This window comes from Myodes glareolus, chromosome 15 (assembly GCF_982192425.1).
Source record: "Myodes glareolus chromosome 15, mMyoGla1.1, whole genome shotgun sequence".
Taxonomy (NCBI): Eukaryota; Metazoa; Chordata; class Mammalia; order Rodentia; family Cricetidae; genus Myodes; species Myodes glareolus.
This window is the reverse complement of record NC_142040.1, coordinates 39,259,532-39,278,783: the sequence shown is the minus strand read 5'-3', so window position 1 is coordinate 39,278,783 and position 19,252 is coordinate 39,259,532. Positions and strand designations below refer to the sequence as shown.

The window sequence follows — 19,252 nt, the reverse complement described above, 5'->3', positions numbered from 1 at the left end:
GTGGGTGATGCACTTGGAAAATGGTTCGTCTTTTTTTTTTTTTTTTTTGTATTTTATGTCATTGGAGACAGGGTCTCTATTATATAGCTAGCTGTCTTGGAACTTGATATATAGACCATGCTAATCTCAAATTTGCCAGAGATCTACCTGGCTCTTCCTTCCCAAGTGCTGGGATTAAAGGCATGTGCCACTATACCTGATCAAGAAATGGCTTATCTTGAACTTTGACACTGGGATTAGTGTACTGAAGCAATGTATGTATGAGAAACTTTTTTTGGGGGGGGGGTGGTGGAGGAAACGGTTATACTGTTGGCACTTTAGCAAGCTGTTAAGGACACCCTAGTGTCCAACCCACTACCCAGCCACATGGCGCCCATCTGGCCCTTTCTAGGCTCCACAGTTGGAGCTTCAGGACTGTGCTCTCCACTAGGGCAGGGCAAAGCGGCGACTTTTATGAATGAAAGCGATTCTGCTAATTTGTCATTAAGAACTACTTACACAATGGGCAGTGGGGGTGCACACCTTTAATCCCAGCACTAGGGAGGCAGAGGCAGGTGGATCTCTGTGAGTTCGAAGCCAGCCTGGTCTACATAGTGAGTTCCAGGACAGCTAGAGCTGTTACATAGAAAAACCCTGTCTCTAAAAATAGCAACAACAACAAAAAAAATTGTTTGCAGCTCTTGCTGAGGAAGAGGGTTCAGTTTCTAGCACCCACATGGCAGATCACAACTGTTTGCAACTCCAGGTCCAGCGCCTTCTCTGGCCATTCTGGGTACTGTACATGTGTGATACACATACATGTAGGCAAACACTCAAACACACACACACACACACACACACACACACACACACAAGTTAGGGGCTGGAAAGATGGTGCAGCAGTTAAAGAGCACTGACTGTTTTTCCAGAGGACCCAGGTTCAATTCCCAGCACCACATGTTGTGGCTCACAACTGGCCGTAACTCCAATTCCAGGGGCTTCAATAGCCTCTTCCGGCCTCCGTGGACATCAGGTACACATTTGGTACATAGGCATACAGGCAGGCAAAACATCCATACACATAAAAAAATAAAATAAAAGTGAAAAAAAATGTCCATAAAATGTTATTGAAATCCATCTTAAACATTAATGGAGTAAAATGGCAAACAAGAATTCCATCTTTGATGCGAGGCAGGATTAGCTTCTTTTCTGCTTCCCCATGTTCTCGCTAGTGATCCTGCTCAAGTGACATAACCTCTCTAAGCCCCATCTTCCTACTATGTAAAGTGATGAAAACAATTGTATCTGTCTTTTCAAATGTCCTGAGGCTGAATTGAAGAATACATGGTCAGCTTCTCGCTTACATCAGGAGTTCCCAACCTCCTAAGGGGGAGGGGCTGAATGACCTTTATGGGGGTCAATATCCTGTACATCAGATATTTACATTATGCTTCATACTAGCAGCAAAATTACAGTTATGAAGCAGCAACAAAATAATTTTACAGATAAGGGTCATCATGACATGAGGCACTGTATTAAAGGGTCGCAGCATTACGAAGGTTGAGAATCACTGGCTCACAGGATAAAGTACTCAATCAACCTTAGCAAAAACAAAACAAACCATCAACAAAACCAACCCCCATATATGCGCGCGCACACACACACACACACACACACACACACACACACACACTTTTATCTTTTGCCTAGGAGTCTATCTAATAAGGAATCTGCCTTCAGCAGTCCACTGGGTTCAGGCCTTCCTTCTAGGACAAAGCAATCCTTAGAATTAGCTACAGGGGGACATGAGTCAGGACTCCACCTACTAGGCATGGCAGTCACCTAAGCAGCTGTATGATGGAAACGGAATGAAGATTTGTTTATGTGGTTGGTACTTTGCCATTAAGTTTCATTCCTTTAACCTTGAAAGTTAAATAACCCCAGGATCCATCATTTAGAGAGGAAACATTCTTGAGAAGAATATTTTCAACCCCCGATGGAGTCACACATGAGAAGAAATCCATATGACTGGCCAGAGCTGGTTATGGATGCTGTTTATTCGGAACCCACTGTTGTCAGGACTGCGCCAGCTGCTGTAGGCGTGATCCCATTCTGCCTTGGCAACTGTTATTTTCCTCATTTGCCAAACGAGGACCTTGAAGCTTGGAGAATTCTAAATATGTTCAAGGACTGAACGTAGGCTCCAGACTACCCGTATCTCACCTTAAAAGTCATGTTCTCCTATCTCCATAGGCAACAAAGAAATACTGGGTGGGAGAATGGATCTGGAAGGTTGCATGCTGGCCTTCTCTGTTCTGAGGGACAGGATGGATCTGTGCATAGCATAGCAAATCTGTATCTTAGGAACCTTCAGGGAACACACCTCCTGGGTGGCAATAAAGTAATAAAATCAGCAATTACCTGTGCTGTTCAGAGCTCACTTATTCCAGACCTAGTCTGTGCTCACACAGGATCCTGATGTCCCCAGGAAGTACTGTGACACTTCATGTCAGTCACATCAGTGGAAAGAGGGGATTGCACTAGTTACTTTACGTATCTGTGCACAGGGTTTTGGAGGACATTTCAGACCTAAGCCTTACAGAAGAGATATTCTTGAATCCTGCAGGCCTCACTCGTATGTCTGCCCCTTCCTATTCTGCTCTGAGACCTTAGGCAGGTGAGCTAACCTCTAAGAGTCTCAAGGGCTTCATCTAGAATGTGGGAAACGGGAATAAAAATCTCTCTTCCAGTGTCACTGATGAAAAGTGCTTCATAAGGAGGAGCCACCATTATAGGTGTCACTGTGACCTTCAAACAGTAGATGCATTTTGACCTGAGATCCCGAAAAAGGCTCTCCAATGTAACCAAGGCTGACCTCCAACTCAGTGCTGGGCAGGTGTGTGCCCCTGTGCTCAGAATGAGCTGCCTCTTAAAATATTGGAGGAATCTGTCACACAAAGAAGATAGGAACTAAACTAATACAGGCAAAGGTGTCACGCAATGGGAAGGTGGCAGGGTTTCAAGGAACTGAGAGCTAGTCCGGAACTGATGGGGGGTGTGTGGCGGGACTTTGAGATGGGAGTTACCCTGAGAGTGAGACATGGGCTAGTCCACACTGTGAGGGCTGTGTTTGCCTGGTTAGGAATTTGGCTTCTGTCCTGGAAAAGTTACTGTTGGGTTTAAATGCAGGGGTCACTGGTGTTGACCTACCAGGCCTCAAGAGTGCATAGTTACTGGGATAATCTAGAAAGTTCTTCAGAAAGCACTTTCTTGAGGGAAACAAGGAAGTGAGCTCTTTCTTTTCTTGTGATGGTCTGTAAATAACCAAGCTAGCAGAAAACACCACGGACCTTTCTGTTCCATTTTCTCTGCACGCTGCTGGCAATGAATTAAGCTGAGGCACGCCAATTAAGCTCATTAGGTTGAGTGTTCTTCCTCATCCCTCACGCTGCCCACTGACAGGTCTCAATAAACACTGAACAATCATCGGTACAGCAGAATGTTTGGGGAGCAAGCACAGGATAGTAGACACCCAGAATTCGGACAGCTGGATCCACTACTCCTATTAGTGTTGCTAAACCCAGCCAGGGGAGAAGAGAGATCCTAGGCTAAAAGGATCATTCAATGAAAGCCGGCGCCACAGAGCCATCCAAGGGTTTCACCACACTTAAGCTGATCATGGAAACCTGGAAGTTTCATGCAATTTCAACCTGCCCAAAATAATGACTTCAACCACTTTAGTGAACCCTTTTGATTTTTAAGCAAAAATTTATTACATTTATACATGTTTGGATGCATCTATCTATCTATCTATCTATCTATCTATCTATCTATCTATCTATCATCCATCCATCTATCCATCCATCATCTCTCTGCCTCTCTCTACCTACTTACCTAGGTCTATCTATTTATATGCATTACCCCAACAAGCCGGCCTTGAGTCACAGCTGTGTGCAGAGGTCAGGGGACAGCCTGTGGGAGTAGGTTCTCTACTCCTTCCTACCTTGTGTGGCTTCCAGGAACTGATCTTAGGTCACCAGCCTTGGAGGCAAGCTCCTATACCTTCTGTGCCATCTCACTGGCCCAGGCCATTTGAATTTAAGGCAAAAGATTCAGTGGTCCTAAAAACAATGTGTCAAATATGCTGTTAAGGTATTCACAAAAGTAAAGTTCAGAAGATAAGGAAGTCAGTTCATTTGGAGACAACAAAATTGATAAAGAAAATATGATATAGAATTGGTAAGCATGTCAATGAATTCGGTGTCAATACTAGGACAGCCCTGGGTAGGAGTACTGGGTCTAAGTTCTGAATATATCATCAATTGACTTGAATATCATTAAGCAAATTATGTATGCTTTTTAGGTGATGGGAATTATGACAAGAAAGGATCTCATGACACAAACGTCGCAATGCCCATGTTTTGACGTTCCTCTGACACTGTAGTACAGAACAACATTTCTTGCTTTGTTAATTAAAGTTCATCGAACAGAGCCCTCTAGGCCTTTCAAAGAGAGGGAATTTTATACAGTTTGTTATAGTCAAAGAAAAACCAAGGAACCAAGCACAAGCCCTAGATTGAGGGATTGTTCTAGGGGTTGCGTAGGGGCAATAGTGGGAGTCATAGTACTGAGCCCCATCTGTGGACGGAGTTGAAGGGAATGGTACCTACTGCAGCTCCCACAGGACGCAGGGTTGCCATGGAGAACCATTCTCCTCATCTTCTCTCAGTGCCTCTTACTGATTGATACTGTTTTGAAGTCAGCAGGCAAGGAGCCTAGGAAGCACAGCCCTGAGGGACGGAGTGGAACAGGAGCAAGACATGCACTTGACACACTTGTCCTGATTCCCTTTCCTTTCTATTTGGCGGGGCAGAGGGGGTGCTGAGACATGGTCTCTCTTATCCAGGTCAGTCTTTGATATGCTATGTAGCCATGAATGATATTGAACTACCGATCTTCATGTCTCCTCCCAAGTGTTGAGACTACAGGCATGAACTACCAGACTCAAATTGCCTGCCTGCCTGCCTTCCTTCCTTCCTTCCTTCCTTCCTTCCTTCCTTCCTTCCTTTCTTCCTCCCTCCCTTTCTTCCTCCCTTCCCTCCCTCCCTCCCTCCTTCCTCCCTTCCTTCTTAGGTCTCACCATGTGGCCTATGCATATATTAAGAAGCCTCAGCTTCCTGAATAGCTGTGACTATATGACTATACTCCAGACATGCCATCACACCTGGTTTAAACCTCATTATTTTCAAAATACATGTCATTAGTAGCTTATTTCTAACATGCAGTGCTTAGCACAGGGACTAACTCACATCTATAAACAAACTGGAGGCCAGGTACCAAACCAAAACAACATTAATTCAACAGCAAAATGTATCTGTCTAGTAGCATCTGCTAATCACTGTATTACTTTGTTTATACCAACTCAGTCTGCATCCATATGTGTAAGTGTGAGAGAATGAATGAGTGTGTGAGAATGTGAGTGTGTGTATGAGTGGGTGTGAGAGTATGAGTGTGTGAGCATGTGAATGTAAGAGTGTGAGTGTGTGTGAATATATTTGGGAGTGTGTTTTTGTGAGTGTATATGAATGTATGTTTGCTGTGGAAAAATCCTTCTGTATATTGTGTGAATATATGCTGCTAAGATTGATTTAATAAATAAGGTGACTGGCCAATAGCCAAACAGGATAAAGTTAGGTGGGAAAGCCTAACTGAGAAGGGTGTGGGATGAGGAAGGGCAGAATCTGGAGTTGCCAGCCAGATGCAGAAGGAGTAGGAGATGAATGTGCCATGCTTATATATTTACATGTGGCAGAGTGTAAATAAGGAGTATGGGTTAACTTAAAATGTAAGAGCTAGTTAGTGATAAGCCTGAGCTATTGGCTGAGCATTTATAGTTAATGTAAGCCTCAGTGTGTTTGAGAGCAGCTTTAGTTTATTTGAGAGCATGTGATAGTGTGTGTGTTTGTGTGTGGATGTATGTGAGTGTGTGTGTAAGCATGTGGTGAGTGTGTGTATGAGTGGGAAAGTGAGTGTGTGCAAGTGTGTGCGGCATTAGTTATTCCATGTGTAGGCACTTGTATATATATATGTATGTGGTAGTTTGTGATTAGTGTTAATAATCATACTTGATCACTTTTACCTTATTCTTTGAGGCAGAGTCTCTCAATCAAACCCAGAGTTAGCTGATATGGTTAGTTTTCCTAGGTAGCCTGGTCATGGTGGTTCCCCGTTTCTTTCTTTCCAAGGCTGTCACACATACCTAGTTTTTACATGATTTCTAAGGATCCATGCTCAGACTTTCACACTTTCCTAGTAAGTACTGAGTCATCTCTCCGCCTTAAACTCACTTAATCCTAACAGCTACCCGTGACCCCGTGAGTTAGGGATTGTCTCCCACTTTGCAGATGAGAAATGCTGTGGTTTGGGAATTGAAATGACCTCCAAAGGCTCATGTGTGAAGTCTTGGCTCTCCATGGAGCTATGTGCAGTGACAGGGCTTTGGAGAAATGACTACTCCATTGAAGATTCACAATCTGACAAGCTACAAGAATGTGATAGGAATTTAGAAGGTGAGATGAAATTCAAGGGAGTGGATTCTTGGAGTCAGCTGTGCCCTCAGAGACTGCATCTTGACTTTAATACATTTGCCTTATTTCGTTTCTCAGGCCTATCCATAAAGTTAGCTCATATCCCTCAGTGTTATGCTGGGGTTTGGACGGAATGCTTGCTTACATTCAGGAGGCTTCAAGTTCAGTTATGTAATCATCTAGCAATTGTGACCTCCTTGAAGCTTTCATATGGATGAAAAAATGGTGTGGGAGGTCCTTCTGTATATGTGTTGCTTTTATTGGTTAATTAATAAAGGAGCTTCTTGGCCTGTGATAAGGCAGAATAGAGCTAGGTGGGGGAAAACTAAACTGAATGCTGGGAGAAAGAAGGTGGAATCAGGAGAAGCCATGGAGCCACCAGAGGAAAAAGACACAAGCCGCCAGCCAGAACCTTGCCAGTAGGTCATGAGCCTCATGGTGAAATATAAAATAACAGAACTGGATTAACCAAAGATATAAGAGCTAGCTAGCAATACGCTTAAGTGATTGATCAAGCAGTGATTTAAATAATATAGCTTCTGTGTGATTATTTCAGTTCTAGGCAGCCAGGAACGAACAAGTGGCCTTCTACTACAAAAGACACTAAGGAGATTTGTATTATCATGGCTCAGTTTCTTGGAAAGCTCCTAGCTATAACTAGCGCTAATAAGTTTTGGCTAGAATAAACAAATGTTTTTGCTATAAGCACTGTTCACATCTTTAGAATCCCTTAGCAACTTTCACTTCTTTTTGTTGTTCTGCCTCCTGAGGACTTCACTGGGGCCTGAGCAAATCTCAAAGCAATTGTATTTAGTGTTCTTTTGTTCAAATGATATATATGTATTTGAATAATACACTAGGCAGAGCCTACTAGTTTTCTTCCCCATGCCTACTCTCTTTTTTATCCCTTAGCAGCAGAAATCAAATTTGGAGCTCAGAACAAGACACACAGCTATAAAGACTACAGTTCCCAACCTGTGTAGATAGGTGTGAACACGGGACCCAAGTTCTGGCCAGTGAGATGCAAGCAGGAGTGTGAACCTTATGGCAGAGGACTTGTGAGTGGGAGCTGATTGAGCTGGGAGGCCTCTTGCTACCCCCTTCCCTTCTGCTGCTGCATTGGACTGTGAGAGACCTAGATAAGGGAAGCTAGGGATCAGGCTGAGAAGCATGCAGACGGAAGGAAGCTGTGTCTCTGGTGATCACACTTGTCACCAAAAGACTGGGCATGCCTACTTCAGTCTAATGTATGTGAACGTAAGACGGAGTTCTTGCTAGATGGGCCACATTCTTTTGCTGGGTGTTTATTAAAAGAGGCCTTAGAATTCTAGGTATGTATCTTTGGAAGTTCAAACCTCATCTTTCAAGGACTCAGGAGCCATGGTTAAGAGTAGGACTCTCAAAATAACAAGACTGAATTCTCTAACACTCTGTGAGAGAGCAGTATCCTAGTACTGACCATCACCACCATCTGAGGAACATGGCTGGCCTAGGCTCGGTTACACTGGCCAACTCTCTGTACTTTATGTCTCCCCCCCCAACCTCTAGCTGTTTTTTGATTTGTTTACAGACTGGCTGAAGATGGCCTTCAACTCACTATGTAGCAGAACTTCTGATCCTCCTGCTTTGAGCCACCCTTCTAGTGCTCAAAGCATGTGTCATCACACCCATGATTTTAAAAACCATCAATTTTGTGTTGGGTATGGTGGCTCATGGACATAGTCCCAGGACTTGAGAGGTTGGGGCAGGAAAGGCACACCCAGGTTACATAGGAAATTCCAGAGCTACAGAAAGAGGCTGTGTCTCAAAAACAAATGAAAACAAACCCCACCATTTCTGATGGTCGCACAGATGGGCAGTGTGTTATTAGTCTCCCCTAGCATGGCTTACATAACATCTTTGATGTATAGGTCACCAAGGACTAACAGCTGCTTAGATTATTTTTCAAGGGCTTGAGGTGATTTTATAGATATTACCAACTATTCACTTGGGCTGGTGCAGATGTCTGGTGAGAGAATATTTAGGGTAAGAAGGCAAAATCCCACCCTCAGATCATGCTTGCAATGCCATCCTGAACATGCATCTTGGAAGAGCTGTGAAGTCAGAAGATGCAGGCAAGGGTCTCCTCACTTCCACTTATCTTTCCCCCATGCCCTTCACCACCATCTATAGCCCATATTCTTTCAAATCCTGGTCTTGGGAAAGGGAGTGATCTGAGATTTGGGTCCCTGCCTCCTGGTTTGACCCTATCACCAATCAACTTTTTCGGTTTGCAAACACTGGTTTCAGCAATTTGGTAAACTCTGAAGAGGATAGTATGCCTGTTCTGAAAGCAAGTGAAACACCCCACCTCCCCTTTTTGAGACACGGTTTCAGCAGACCTTGAACTTAGACTACTCCTACCTCACAGCTTCCTGAGTGCTGCCATTCTGGCATTCTGCCATTCAGGACTGTGCAACCGTGAATAAGTACATCAACCCCTTATGCTGTTGACCCAGCAGCCAACTGTGACTTTGACTTTCTGTTAAAGTAGCTGAATCCAACCCTCACTTACATTAAATAAACAGAAAAAGAACAAGATGTTTTCAAAGCGTTCTCAAAAGGAAGCATTATTTGCTTGGCCAGGCCAGAACTAACTCCAAAAGGAAGGCTTTACTATAGCTCCAGCCACACCAGCTTGTCAAAGGCGGTATAACCATGGCTTCCCTCTTTACCCCTTGGCAGCAACAGTGTAAAAACATCATCCATGCCACCAGCTAAAGATTTCAGTGCTCTGTGGAGAAAGCAAATCTTAAGTGGGTTGTCTCGGGTGTCAGCAAATAGCTTTCATGTGAACATTCATAATTATTCTGTGTTGAAATACATAGGCATATTTATGTCCACATTCTTTGATGGAGGAGGGTTATCTGTCTATTGTTACTTTCATTGCTTAATGAAGAGACTGCCTTGGCCTTTTTGATAGGCCAGCCCTTAGGTGGGTAGAGTAGACAGAACAGAATTATGGGAGAAAGAAAGCAGAGGCAGGCAGTCGCCATGACTCTCCTCTCCGAGACAGCTGCAGGTTAGAATCCTCCCGGTAAGCCACCACTTCATGGTGCTACACAGATCATTAAAAATGGGTTAATCAAGATGTGAGAGTTAGCCAATAAGAGGCTGAAACTAATGGGCCAAGCAATGTTTAAAAGAATAGTTTCCGTGTAATTATTTCGGATAAAGCTAGCCGGGAACCAGGTGGCGGGACACAGCCCGCCGTTCCTACTACAATTCTTCTTTAAAAGCTTCATGCATCTAGATATGCAATGGTGGAGAAGTGCCCAGCATCTGCATATAAAATAAAATGGTTGGGACTGGAGAGGTATCTTAGTTAGGATTTTATTGCTGTGAAGAGACACTATGACCACAGCAACTCTTATTTTTATTTTGTCTTATTTTGAAGACATTCAATTGGGGCTGGCTTACAGTTCAGAGGTTTAGCCTATTGTCATCATGACAGAAAGTATGGCAGCATGCAGACAGACATGGTGCTAGAGGAGGAGATGAGAGTTCTATGCCTGGATTCAAAGGCAGCAGGAAGAGAGAATAACACTGGGCCCCGCGTGAGTATCTGAAACTTCAAAGCCCACCCCCAGTGACACACTTCCTCTAAAAGGCCACATACCTTCTAATGCTGCTATTGCATGGTGACCAGACACTCAAGCACATGAGTCTATGGGGACATTCCTACTCCAACCACCACAAGGGTGGTTCAGTTGGTAAAGTATTCTTCAAACACATGGATCTGTGTTTCCCAGAACCCATGCAGAACTGTTGTAGTCTTGTGATCCCAGCACTAAGGAGGCAGAATCAGGAGTAGCCCTAGGGCTTACTTGCCAGCCAGACTAACTTACTTGATAAACCCCTGGTCAATGAGAGAGCCTGTCTCAAACAAGTGGATGGTATTCCTGAGGATGGCATTCAAAACTGTCTCTTGAATGCAATGAATTAAAAAAAAATTAGTATGAAAAAGTGCACATCCAAACAGAAACATGATACTTTCATATCTTTAAAAAAAAATCTTGATTTTTTTCCCTTTTCAAATTTAAACAGAAATATGGGTGATGTGGGATTCCCCTCTGTATGCTGTGAATATGTTTTATCATCATTGGTTAATAAAGAAGCTGCTTTGGGCTATGGCAGGGCAGAATATAGCCAGGCTGGAAGAGATATAGCGGAAAAGGTGGCAGGGTCAGAGAGACAGCATGTAGCTGCGGAAGGAGACAGATGCCAGAACCTTACCAGTAGGCCACAGCCTCATGGTGATACACAGATGAATACAAATTGGTTAATTAGAGATGGAAGAGTTATCTAGGAATATGCCTAAGCTATTGGCCAAACAGTGTTGCAATTAATATAGCTTCTGTATGATTTTTATTTGGGTTTGAGCAGCCAGGGACAAACGAGCAGCCTCCATCTACACATGGGTTAAATAAATATATAATTTTCTTCTTTAACCTACTACAAGAAAAAAATACCTGAAATATATTGATAAGGATTAAGTGATGTAAATAATTTTGAATTGTATTGGGAACTGTAGCACCCAAGATTACCATGGTTACTCAGAGCTGAACAGTTATTGTCACATAAGAACATTGACTTCAGTTTCTCCAGAGAAATTTAGGCTCTTTATTTAGGTTTTTATAGAAAATGTCATGTTTTAAGTATTGGCAATTGAATTATTGAAAAACAAATCAAGGCACCAGGTGAGTGAACAGAGCAGGAGAGTTGTTGCAGCCCCAGAGGGGCCCAGAATCCCATATGAATCAATTTTTTAAAAAAAATAAAAATGAGAGCTGGGCAAGATGGCAAAAACTTATAATCCAGGGTGGAGGGTGAAGGCAGAAGATTGAGGAGTCAAAGTTGTCTTTAGCTACATAGTAAGTTCAACACTAACCCTCTCAAAAAGCAAACAGCCTTTTATTTTAAATGGCTTAGTGTGATGCTTTATTTATAATGATGGAATATTAAAATCTTTTAATATATAATGTTTGTATGTATATAAAATGTAAAGGTTTTTAAATTATTTTTTGAGAAAGGGCCTCACTAGGTAGGCTTGACTGGCCGGGAGCTCTCTATGTCAGCCAGGCTGTCCTTGATATAGAGATCTACCCACCGCTGCCTCCTGAGTGCCGGGATTAAAGGTGTGAGCCAATATCCTCCGCCAAAATTTAAGTTCTTTAGTATGATAATGATTGCAAGGGGGTGATATACAGAGTTTATGATTATTTGATCTTTAAAGCTCAGGACAGGGCTGTTTGAGTTTGAGAGCAGAACAACAGTAACAGAAAAACTGAGAATCCTCGGAACTGTTGGGAGCAGGGATACACAAAAGAGGAAAGGGAGTGCATGTTTATAAGTAGAGGCCTAGACACACATATGTGAAGTGTGTCTGGAAGCCTAAGCAAAACAATGAATGACGTTGGAAGCTCTGGGTGAGGGAGAGGGAGAAGAGCCATGCAGGCCTGTGCTGTGTGGGGAGATATAAACCATGAATGTGCAAGCAAGACACCTTTCTACACAGGTCCAAGTGAGGTACTGCTGTCTTTCTCACCAAAGGTTTCGGTGGGGTAGATCTTGGGTAGAGTCTGAACGATGGTTTAAACACACAGCTGACTGCACAGCGAATTAGCGTCCTGAGAATAAGAGCGGCACACAACTCCAATAAAGAATCTCTTAGAGGAAATAACAATCCTCTTTTTTTTTTTTTTTTTTTGAGAACAGTCTTTTACCTCAGCATACTGAGGGTGGAAAAGCTGAAAGTTTTCACTTCCCAGACATCCTCAAACTTTTATTTTGTCCAGGACAGAAATAAAAGTGGCTGTCGTTACTATTTTATTGCCATTGCTTACATGGTACAAACCTGGCAGTTACTAATTGAACTCTCCAAGAGACACTCCAATATATGAAGGAGGCCTTGAGGAAGGAGGAGAAGAAAGTAAGGCCATTACCTGGTGAGGGATTATGTAGATGAGGAAGATGAGGTGGCCCAGAGAGCTCCTGGTGACCAGGCTGGCCAGCAAATAGCCTGTCTAGTAACTTATCAGAAGACGACACAGTCCAAGCCTTGCAGGAGAACCCTTGGTTAGTGTCATTTTTCCAGGGGTTATCTAGTGACATCTGGCAGCCAGTCCTGTTATTTAATAAGTCCTGTTCACTTCGACTTTTCTGAGAACGTTGGGCAGTGTGCTGAGGACCGGAGCTTAGGCCAGCATGGGAAGTGGCTCCATGAGAGGCTGTCAGGAAGTGATTGCCCAGAGTGATGGGTGGGAGACTCTGTGTTCTGATTGGTGGAAGCCCTTTCCGGGCCAGGGGTTTCCTTTCTGGCAAGAGATACTTTGAATTCTCTGAGGTCCTCTTCTTAAAGACAACCATAGCCACCTGATCACCAGGCTGATCTTGGCAGTTGGTATCCACGACACTGTCAAAGGTGGTGATGATGTCATTGACTTCCGAGGTGTCCTCCTCCTTGTGTCTGTCCTTACTGTGGTCCTTCGGATGGGCTTTCTGCTCCTCTTTCTTGTTTGTGCAGAAGATCTGGTTGAGCACGCTGAATCGTTCTTCCTTCTTTTGGGGTCGACTGTTCTGGGGAGGAAGAGGCCGAGCAGGTTCTGCTCTAGAGGAACAGAAAAAGAACAAGAATGCCACGCAAGGACAGGAAACGGGAAAGAACAAGATACTGACACCCTCAACCCCCATTCCATCTGCCTGATCAGCTTGTCTGGGCTCGTCCCCAGATGCTTGTGTCTTCAAGCCAAGGTTTTGCTCAAGGACCCACCTTCGATTAACTCCTTGCACAGGTGGTAACTCAACACCTCCCTGCTCTCTGAGATGGGGACTCTGCTTACTACAGCCCCAAGTCATCATCTTTCTGCTTCAGCCTCCTGTGCCTTTAGGCATCTGCTACCCACGTCTCTTGATTCCTCAGGGTTTAGAGTCTCTTCCCCCTTCCCCATTCTGTTGTTCTTTGACAGCATTGTATGTGTATGTAATATAACGCTACACACGCATGTAGTAAATTCTAGTCATGCTATCCCAACTCCCCTCTCTTTCATCCCCCTGTCTCTGCTGCTGAAACCTTATTTTCCTTCCGGCACTCCCACTGAGGCTATTTAGGGTGTCTTGCAAGAACTTGGGAGAGAAGTTTTTTACTGGAGCATAAGCAACTTATCATGTTTACAGTGCTGAAGACAATGACATCCTAACCCCTTGGCCAATAACTGCGGAAAATTCCTTGGGGAGGATCCCTTCCCATTCACGATGATGAAATGTTGACAGATCAGTCTTGTCCAGGTCTTATGCAGATAACCACAATGGCAGGGAGTCCATGGGAGCAATGGCTGTGTTTGATCCACCAGACATCATTTTGCTGCATATCTCCTGGTTCTTCTATTCTCTTTCCTCTTTGTGATGTTCCCTGAGCCTTGGTGGGTGTGACACAGCTGTCCTATTTAGGATCCCATACTCCACTATTGTTTATTTTTGACTCTTTGGCCACTCTATGGGTTTCTGCAGTAACTTCCATAGGGGCTAGTTTCTCTTTTCCCCCTCTCCCCTCTCCTCTCTCTCCCCTTTCCCCTCCCCATCTTCTCTCCTCCCTCTTCTCCCTACATGTGGAGGCCAGAGGCTGATGTGTGTCTTCCTCTGTATTTGTCAACCCTATTATTTACTCTTTAACATTATTTATTATTGTGACAGTTCTCTGAAAGAAGCTGCATCCCCCGCCCCCACTGACCCTTCTGCAGTTAACTGACTAAACTGTCACTGATTGTGGAGGGTGTGGAATGTTACAAGCCCAGATTCAAATCATCTCAGGCCATTTTCAGCTCTCTGATAGCAATTTATGGCCCTTCCCTATGGGTGACCATCAGGTAAAGCCTTTGGAATGAACAAATTGATACCTAGCTCCCATCAACCAAAGGCTAAGAGTGTCAGACGGGACCTGAGAGCCATGGCAGAAATTCCCCTGCTCTGTTCTAACCTGCTTACCAAATGTCTCCATCCATGTATCTGCAAGGTGCCTTAATTCACAACTTTCTCTGTTCTCTTTCCATAAACGCTTCATCATGGAACATGAACTTTGAGGTAACCTAGGTAACCTAAATCTACGTTCTCAGGTCATTGGCTACTCATATCTGGCTCCATAAGAAACCATTGCTGATCCCTTTTCTGGAGAGAGCTGTGTTTTGGATTGACATTGTATGGTATGCCTAAATGCGGGTGCTTGCACACCAGGGAATTTCTCTGGAGGTCAGAGGGCAACTCTGTGACTCTGGTTTTCTCCTTTGACCTTTATGTGGGCTCTGAGGATAGAATTCAGGCATAAGCTAGCATGGCAAGCCCCTTTACCTGCTGAACCATGTCTCTGGACCAACATTATTATGATGATTAGTATTTGAGACAGGGCCTCTCACTGAATCTGAAGCTTGCTTATTCAGCTACTGACTGGCCAGCAAGCTGCAAACGCCCCTTGTCTCCCTTTCTCCAGTGCTGTTTTTACAGCTGTGGGTGACTCTGCCTGGCTTTTACATGGGTGTCGGGGATCAAACTCAGGTCCTCGTGCTTGTTGTGCAAGCATTTACTGACTGAACCATCCCCTCAGCCTCCAGAGGCTTTAGTCTTTCAATTACTCATGGCAGTCTGTTTTTAATTATCACTTGATTCAGCTGCAAACAGCTTAGATCGTTCCCACACTCTCATCTCTTAAGGACAGTCAGCAGTGGCGTGGTCATTAGAGACGAAGGGTAAGGTGTGACTTCAGGCCTCAAGTGGCTGAAAGAGGCTTTGTCTGCTCTGAGTGAGAGATCCCAGGGGATCCAGCGGCACTGGCATTATGCACCCAGAATCTTGCCCGTTTTATGCTGTTTGTTCTTTGTTTTTCTTTCACATCTTAAAAAAACCCCACCTAACTATAGTTATGAAAAATACTCTACTAAAGCAAACAGGCAGAGACGACTCCGAATTTGAGTTCCAGTGGAAGAGGAAGTCATGTGTGCCAGAGATTGGGCGTGGCCAACGTGGGCAAGGCTCAACTCATAAGCAAACTCAAATGAGAAAAGGTGCATGGCAGCTGTTTGGCGGGCTCGCTCAAGCGGAGTTTCCCCGAGGCGTTGTTCTGTTCCAGTTCTTTGGGAAATCTGTGTTATTCTCACAACCAAGTCAATGCTTTCTGCATTAGGGATCAGCCGGGAAACTGGACCCATGTGCAGGCTGCCAAGGGGGAGACTGCAATATTACTCTTTGGAATGAGATACTGTAGTCAAAAAAACACCAGCACTCAATTGAATGCAGACAATGGATGTTTTCTCACTATGGATCTTTGTTGATATGCTTATATTTAAAATTATTAATACTAATTAGTACTGCTATTAATTATCTTCCTTTCACCATGGGAGTCACATGATCAATGAATTACTGCCTAGAATCGGAACTACCAAAGTTACTCAGGTAGCCATGTGGCAGAGGGTAAGACTGATGAAACACACAAGACATTCTCGAAGCTCAATGGGCCTGGACAAGAAATCAAGGCTTTCAAGAGTTTGCGTCTTTTTAGTGGTATTACATAAGCAACTGAGAAAGGAGAAGAGCTGACTAAATTTTGTAATTATTGTCTTCACTTTTTTTTCATAATAGTTTCTGAGCCGATGCAGTGATACTTTGTTGCTTCTGGATTTATAAATGAAACTTTTTTGTGTGTGCTTTTAAATGTACTCCCTGGTTTTCTTGGTTTGGAATCCAATGGGTGGGACGGTTTCATGACTTTTAAGCACGCTATTGACCAAATGCTTCATTTGGCAGCTGCCAGATTTAGCAGTGTCTTTCTGCCATGGGCGCAGCACCTAGTGACTGACTCGCTGTCTGGAGGAACAGTGCTTAGACTGAATTTCATCCTTGGACCCAGTCGGTGTGAAGACCGTTTTGGCCTTGAGGTTTGATTCCCCCCGCCCCACCTCCGAGCCCAGAAGAATGAAGAATTCCGATGGAGAAAGCTTGCACAGCTTTGCACGGAACAGAGCCTAGAGGGACACGAAGCCTGTCGACTGACTGGGAATCAGTGCTAGAAGACGAGAGGAGGGAAAATCTCAGTGCTCTTAATGTGTCTCTTCATTGGTGTTGGGCTTTGACCAGATGAAATTTCCATACCACAGTGCGAAATTCAATTAAGTTGTCTTAATTGTCTAGTCAAGGCGGGTGTGTGTGTGTGTGTGTGTGTGTGAGAGAGAGAGAGAGAGAGAGAGAGAGAGAGAGAGAGAGATTTGCCAAGAATGGAAAACAGTGCTGCTCTTATTAATTTCCCTTGCTTTGGAAAATAGCTACATCAAATGAAATTAACAGTTATTTATTTATCTACTCATTATTTATCAATGGTGTCTTCTTACACAGACAGTCCAAACTGGCCTCAAATTCATGACCCTGCCGCTTTAGCTTCCAGAATCCCAGGATTACAGCTACAATGTCATTTTCATTAAAATATGTTTTTTTTTTAATTTTAACATGGAGCAATTGCAAAATCACCATTATTTAAATAACAAAACAAATATTTTATTAACTTTTTCTTAATTAAATATTTTGACACCATAATAGTGACAGAGGTAACAGATTTGAGAAAGCTCTTTGGCGTGTTCAGAAAGTTTCGAGTGTGTATAAGGGTCTCAAGAGTAAGTGATCTAGGCAGAAAGAAGAAAAGCGGGAAAGGAAGGAAAGAGGAGGTTGGAGTCCTATGACCTGTAACTGATGGATTCAAGCTTGCTACTGTTATCATGGGCTACATAATAGAGACCGTTTCACTCTATGTTGGATGACAGCAAGCACACATCATTAATTATACAACTAATGTTACTTATATTGTGTAATGCTAATATTATTAAATTACTGTGGCCACTAGATGGATCAGTGGATAAAAATGCTTGTCACCAAGCCTGATGACCCGTGTTCCAGCCTTGGACCACACATGATGGAAGGAGAGAAACATCTGAAAACTGTTCTCTGCCTTCTACATGCACACACACACACACACACACACACACACACAGAGAGAGGCAATATTGTTATTGCTGGGCTTGCACGCTGGTGGTCTAGAGAAGTGTTAATGTTACACATCTTTGAGAAGACACCATGATAAACTCACCGGCCTTGGGAGAGGAGCCTGACACAGGCTGTGTGACCGCAGTAGAGGGCGTAGGCCAGGGGTGTGCTCTCGTTAATGTCCCTCAGGTTGCTGTCCATGCCCAGCTCCAGCAGTGACTGGACACATTCTGCTTTTCCGGCAGCTGCAGCCCAGTGCAGGGGTGTCCTGGGGGAATAACACAGAAAAAACACAAGGGGTTCAATCAGAACCTTACAGACTGGCTAGCCGTGGTTGGCTGACGTCAGAGTCAGGCTGAAGGAGGATAATCCCATTGCTATCCATAGTGTGTTATAGTGAGTGTGAATCCTGTCTATGCTGTGTACAAGACGCTTCCCTCCACCTCTGTGCTTTCTGTCTGCCTTGCCATCTCTGCTCTTCCTGAGAATTTCCTAGAAGAGGAAGCATGAGTGGTATGAAGGCTCTTTACACATAGTGCCAACTGCCTTCTAGGAACATTGACTCCATTTTCTCTCTGACAGCGGAGACCTCATTTATTCTTGAACACTGAGTATATCACCATCTTTAAATTCTTTGTCAATCTGGGGCACAGAGCAGACTAAGAGGTGAGTGGCCAGCTGGACACCCCACTCTCTAGGCCCTTGGTACTTGGGCAAAACCCTGGGTTCTTCCCCCACCTGTCTCAGCTTCACTAGCCAGTCAGTAGACAAGCTTCCTGAAGGTAAGGCTGCTCCAATGCCCCCTGTCCCCACCCATTGATTGGACCCTGTAAGCTACAAGGCCCACTCTGCCTCCAAACCCACCCATCCCCCGTGACCTCAGAGGAACTCTGAAGCACAGGCTGCGATTGCACAGAGCAGGACCAAGAAACTGAGACTGTGCAGAGCAAAGCAAGAGAGTGGGCCAAGGGAGACTTCAGCAGCTTCATGAGACTCAGAGAGCAACTACACAGAGCGAAATAAAAGAGCAGCTCCCTAAGACACAGACAGCAACTGCAAGGATCGGACCAAGAGGCAAAGACCATTCCAGCATCAATTGGACGAAGAGGTGGGTAGGCACCAATGCAAAAATTGGTTCAACAACCTAAAAAGCAACATGGTAACGCCAGCACCCAGTGGTCATACAAAAGGAAGATCTGATCATCCTAATCTAGAAGAAGCAGAGGAAAACGATCTTAAATATAACTTTATGGATATGATAGAGACCCTTGAAGAGGAAATGAAAAATTCCCTTAAAGAAATGGAGGAAAAGACAAACAAAAAATTGGAAGAAATCAATAAATATCTTAAAGAAACTCAAGAAAGCCAAGAAAAAACAAACAGATGAAGCAAGCTGTTCAAACAGTTTAAGACTTGAACATTGAAAAAGAGGCAATAAAGAAAATACAAACTGAGGGAATTCTAGAAATGTAAAATCTGGGTAAACAAACAGGAACTACAGATGCAAGCATAATCAACAGATTACAAGAGATGGAAGAGAGAATCTCAAATGTTGAAGATACTATAGAGGAAATAGATTCATCGGTCTAAGAAAATGTTAAATTCAACAAATTCTTAACACAAAACAT

At 43.8% G+C, this 19,252-nt stretch overlaps 1 protein-coding gene across 2 annotated transcripts in view; it reads right to left on the bottom strand.

Annotated features, from left to right (window-relative positions):
- The window catches only part of Ankrd55 (ankyrin repeat domain 55), a 101,828-nt gene that overhangs the window by 3,942 nt on the left and 78,634 nt on the right, over positions 1 to 19,252 (bottom strand). For both annotated transcript variants that reach the window (XM_048443013.3, XM_048443014.3), the window contains exons 9-10: positions 17,728 to 17,892; positions 12,551 to 13,215 (exon numbers count right to left, since the gene is read on the bottom strand). In XM_048443013.3, the coding sequence (XP_048298970.1) occupies positions 12,551 to 13,215; positions 17,728 to 17,892 (830 nt within the window). The remainder of the gene's footprint in view (positions 1 to 12,550; positions 13,216 to 17,727; positions 17,893 to 19,252) is intronic.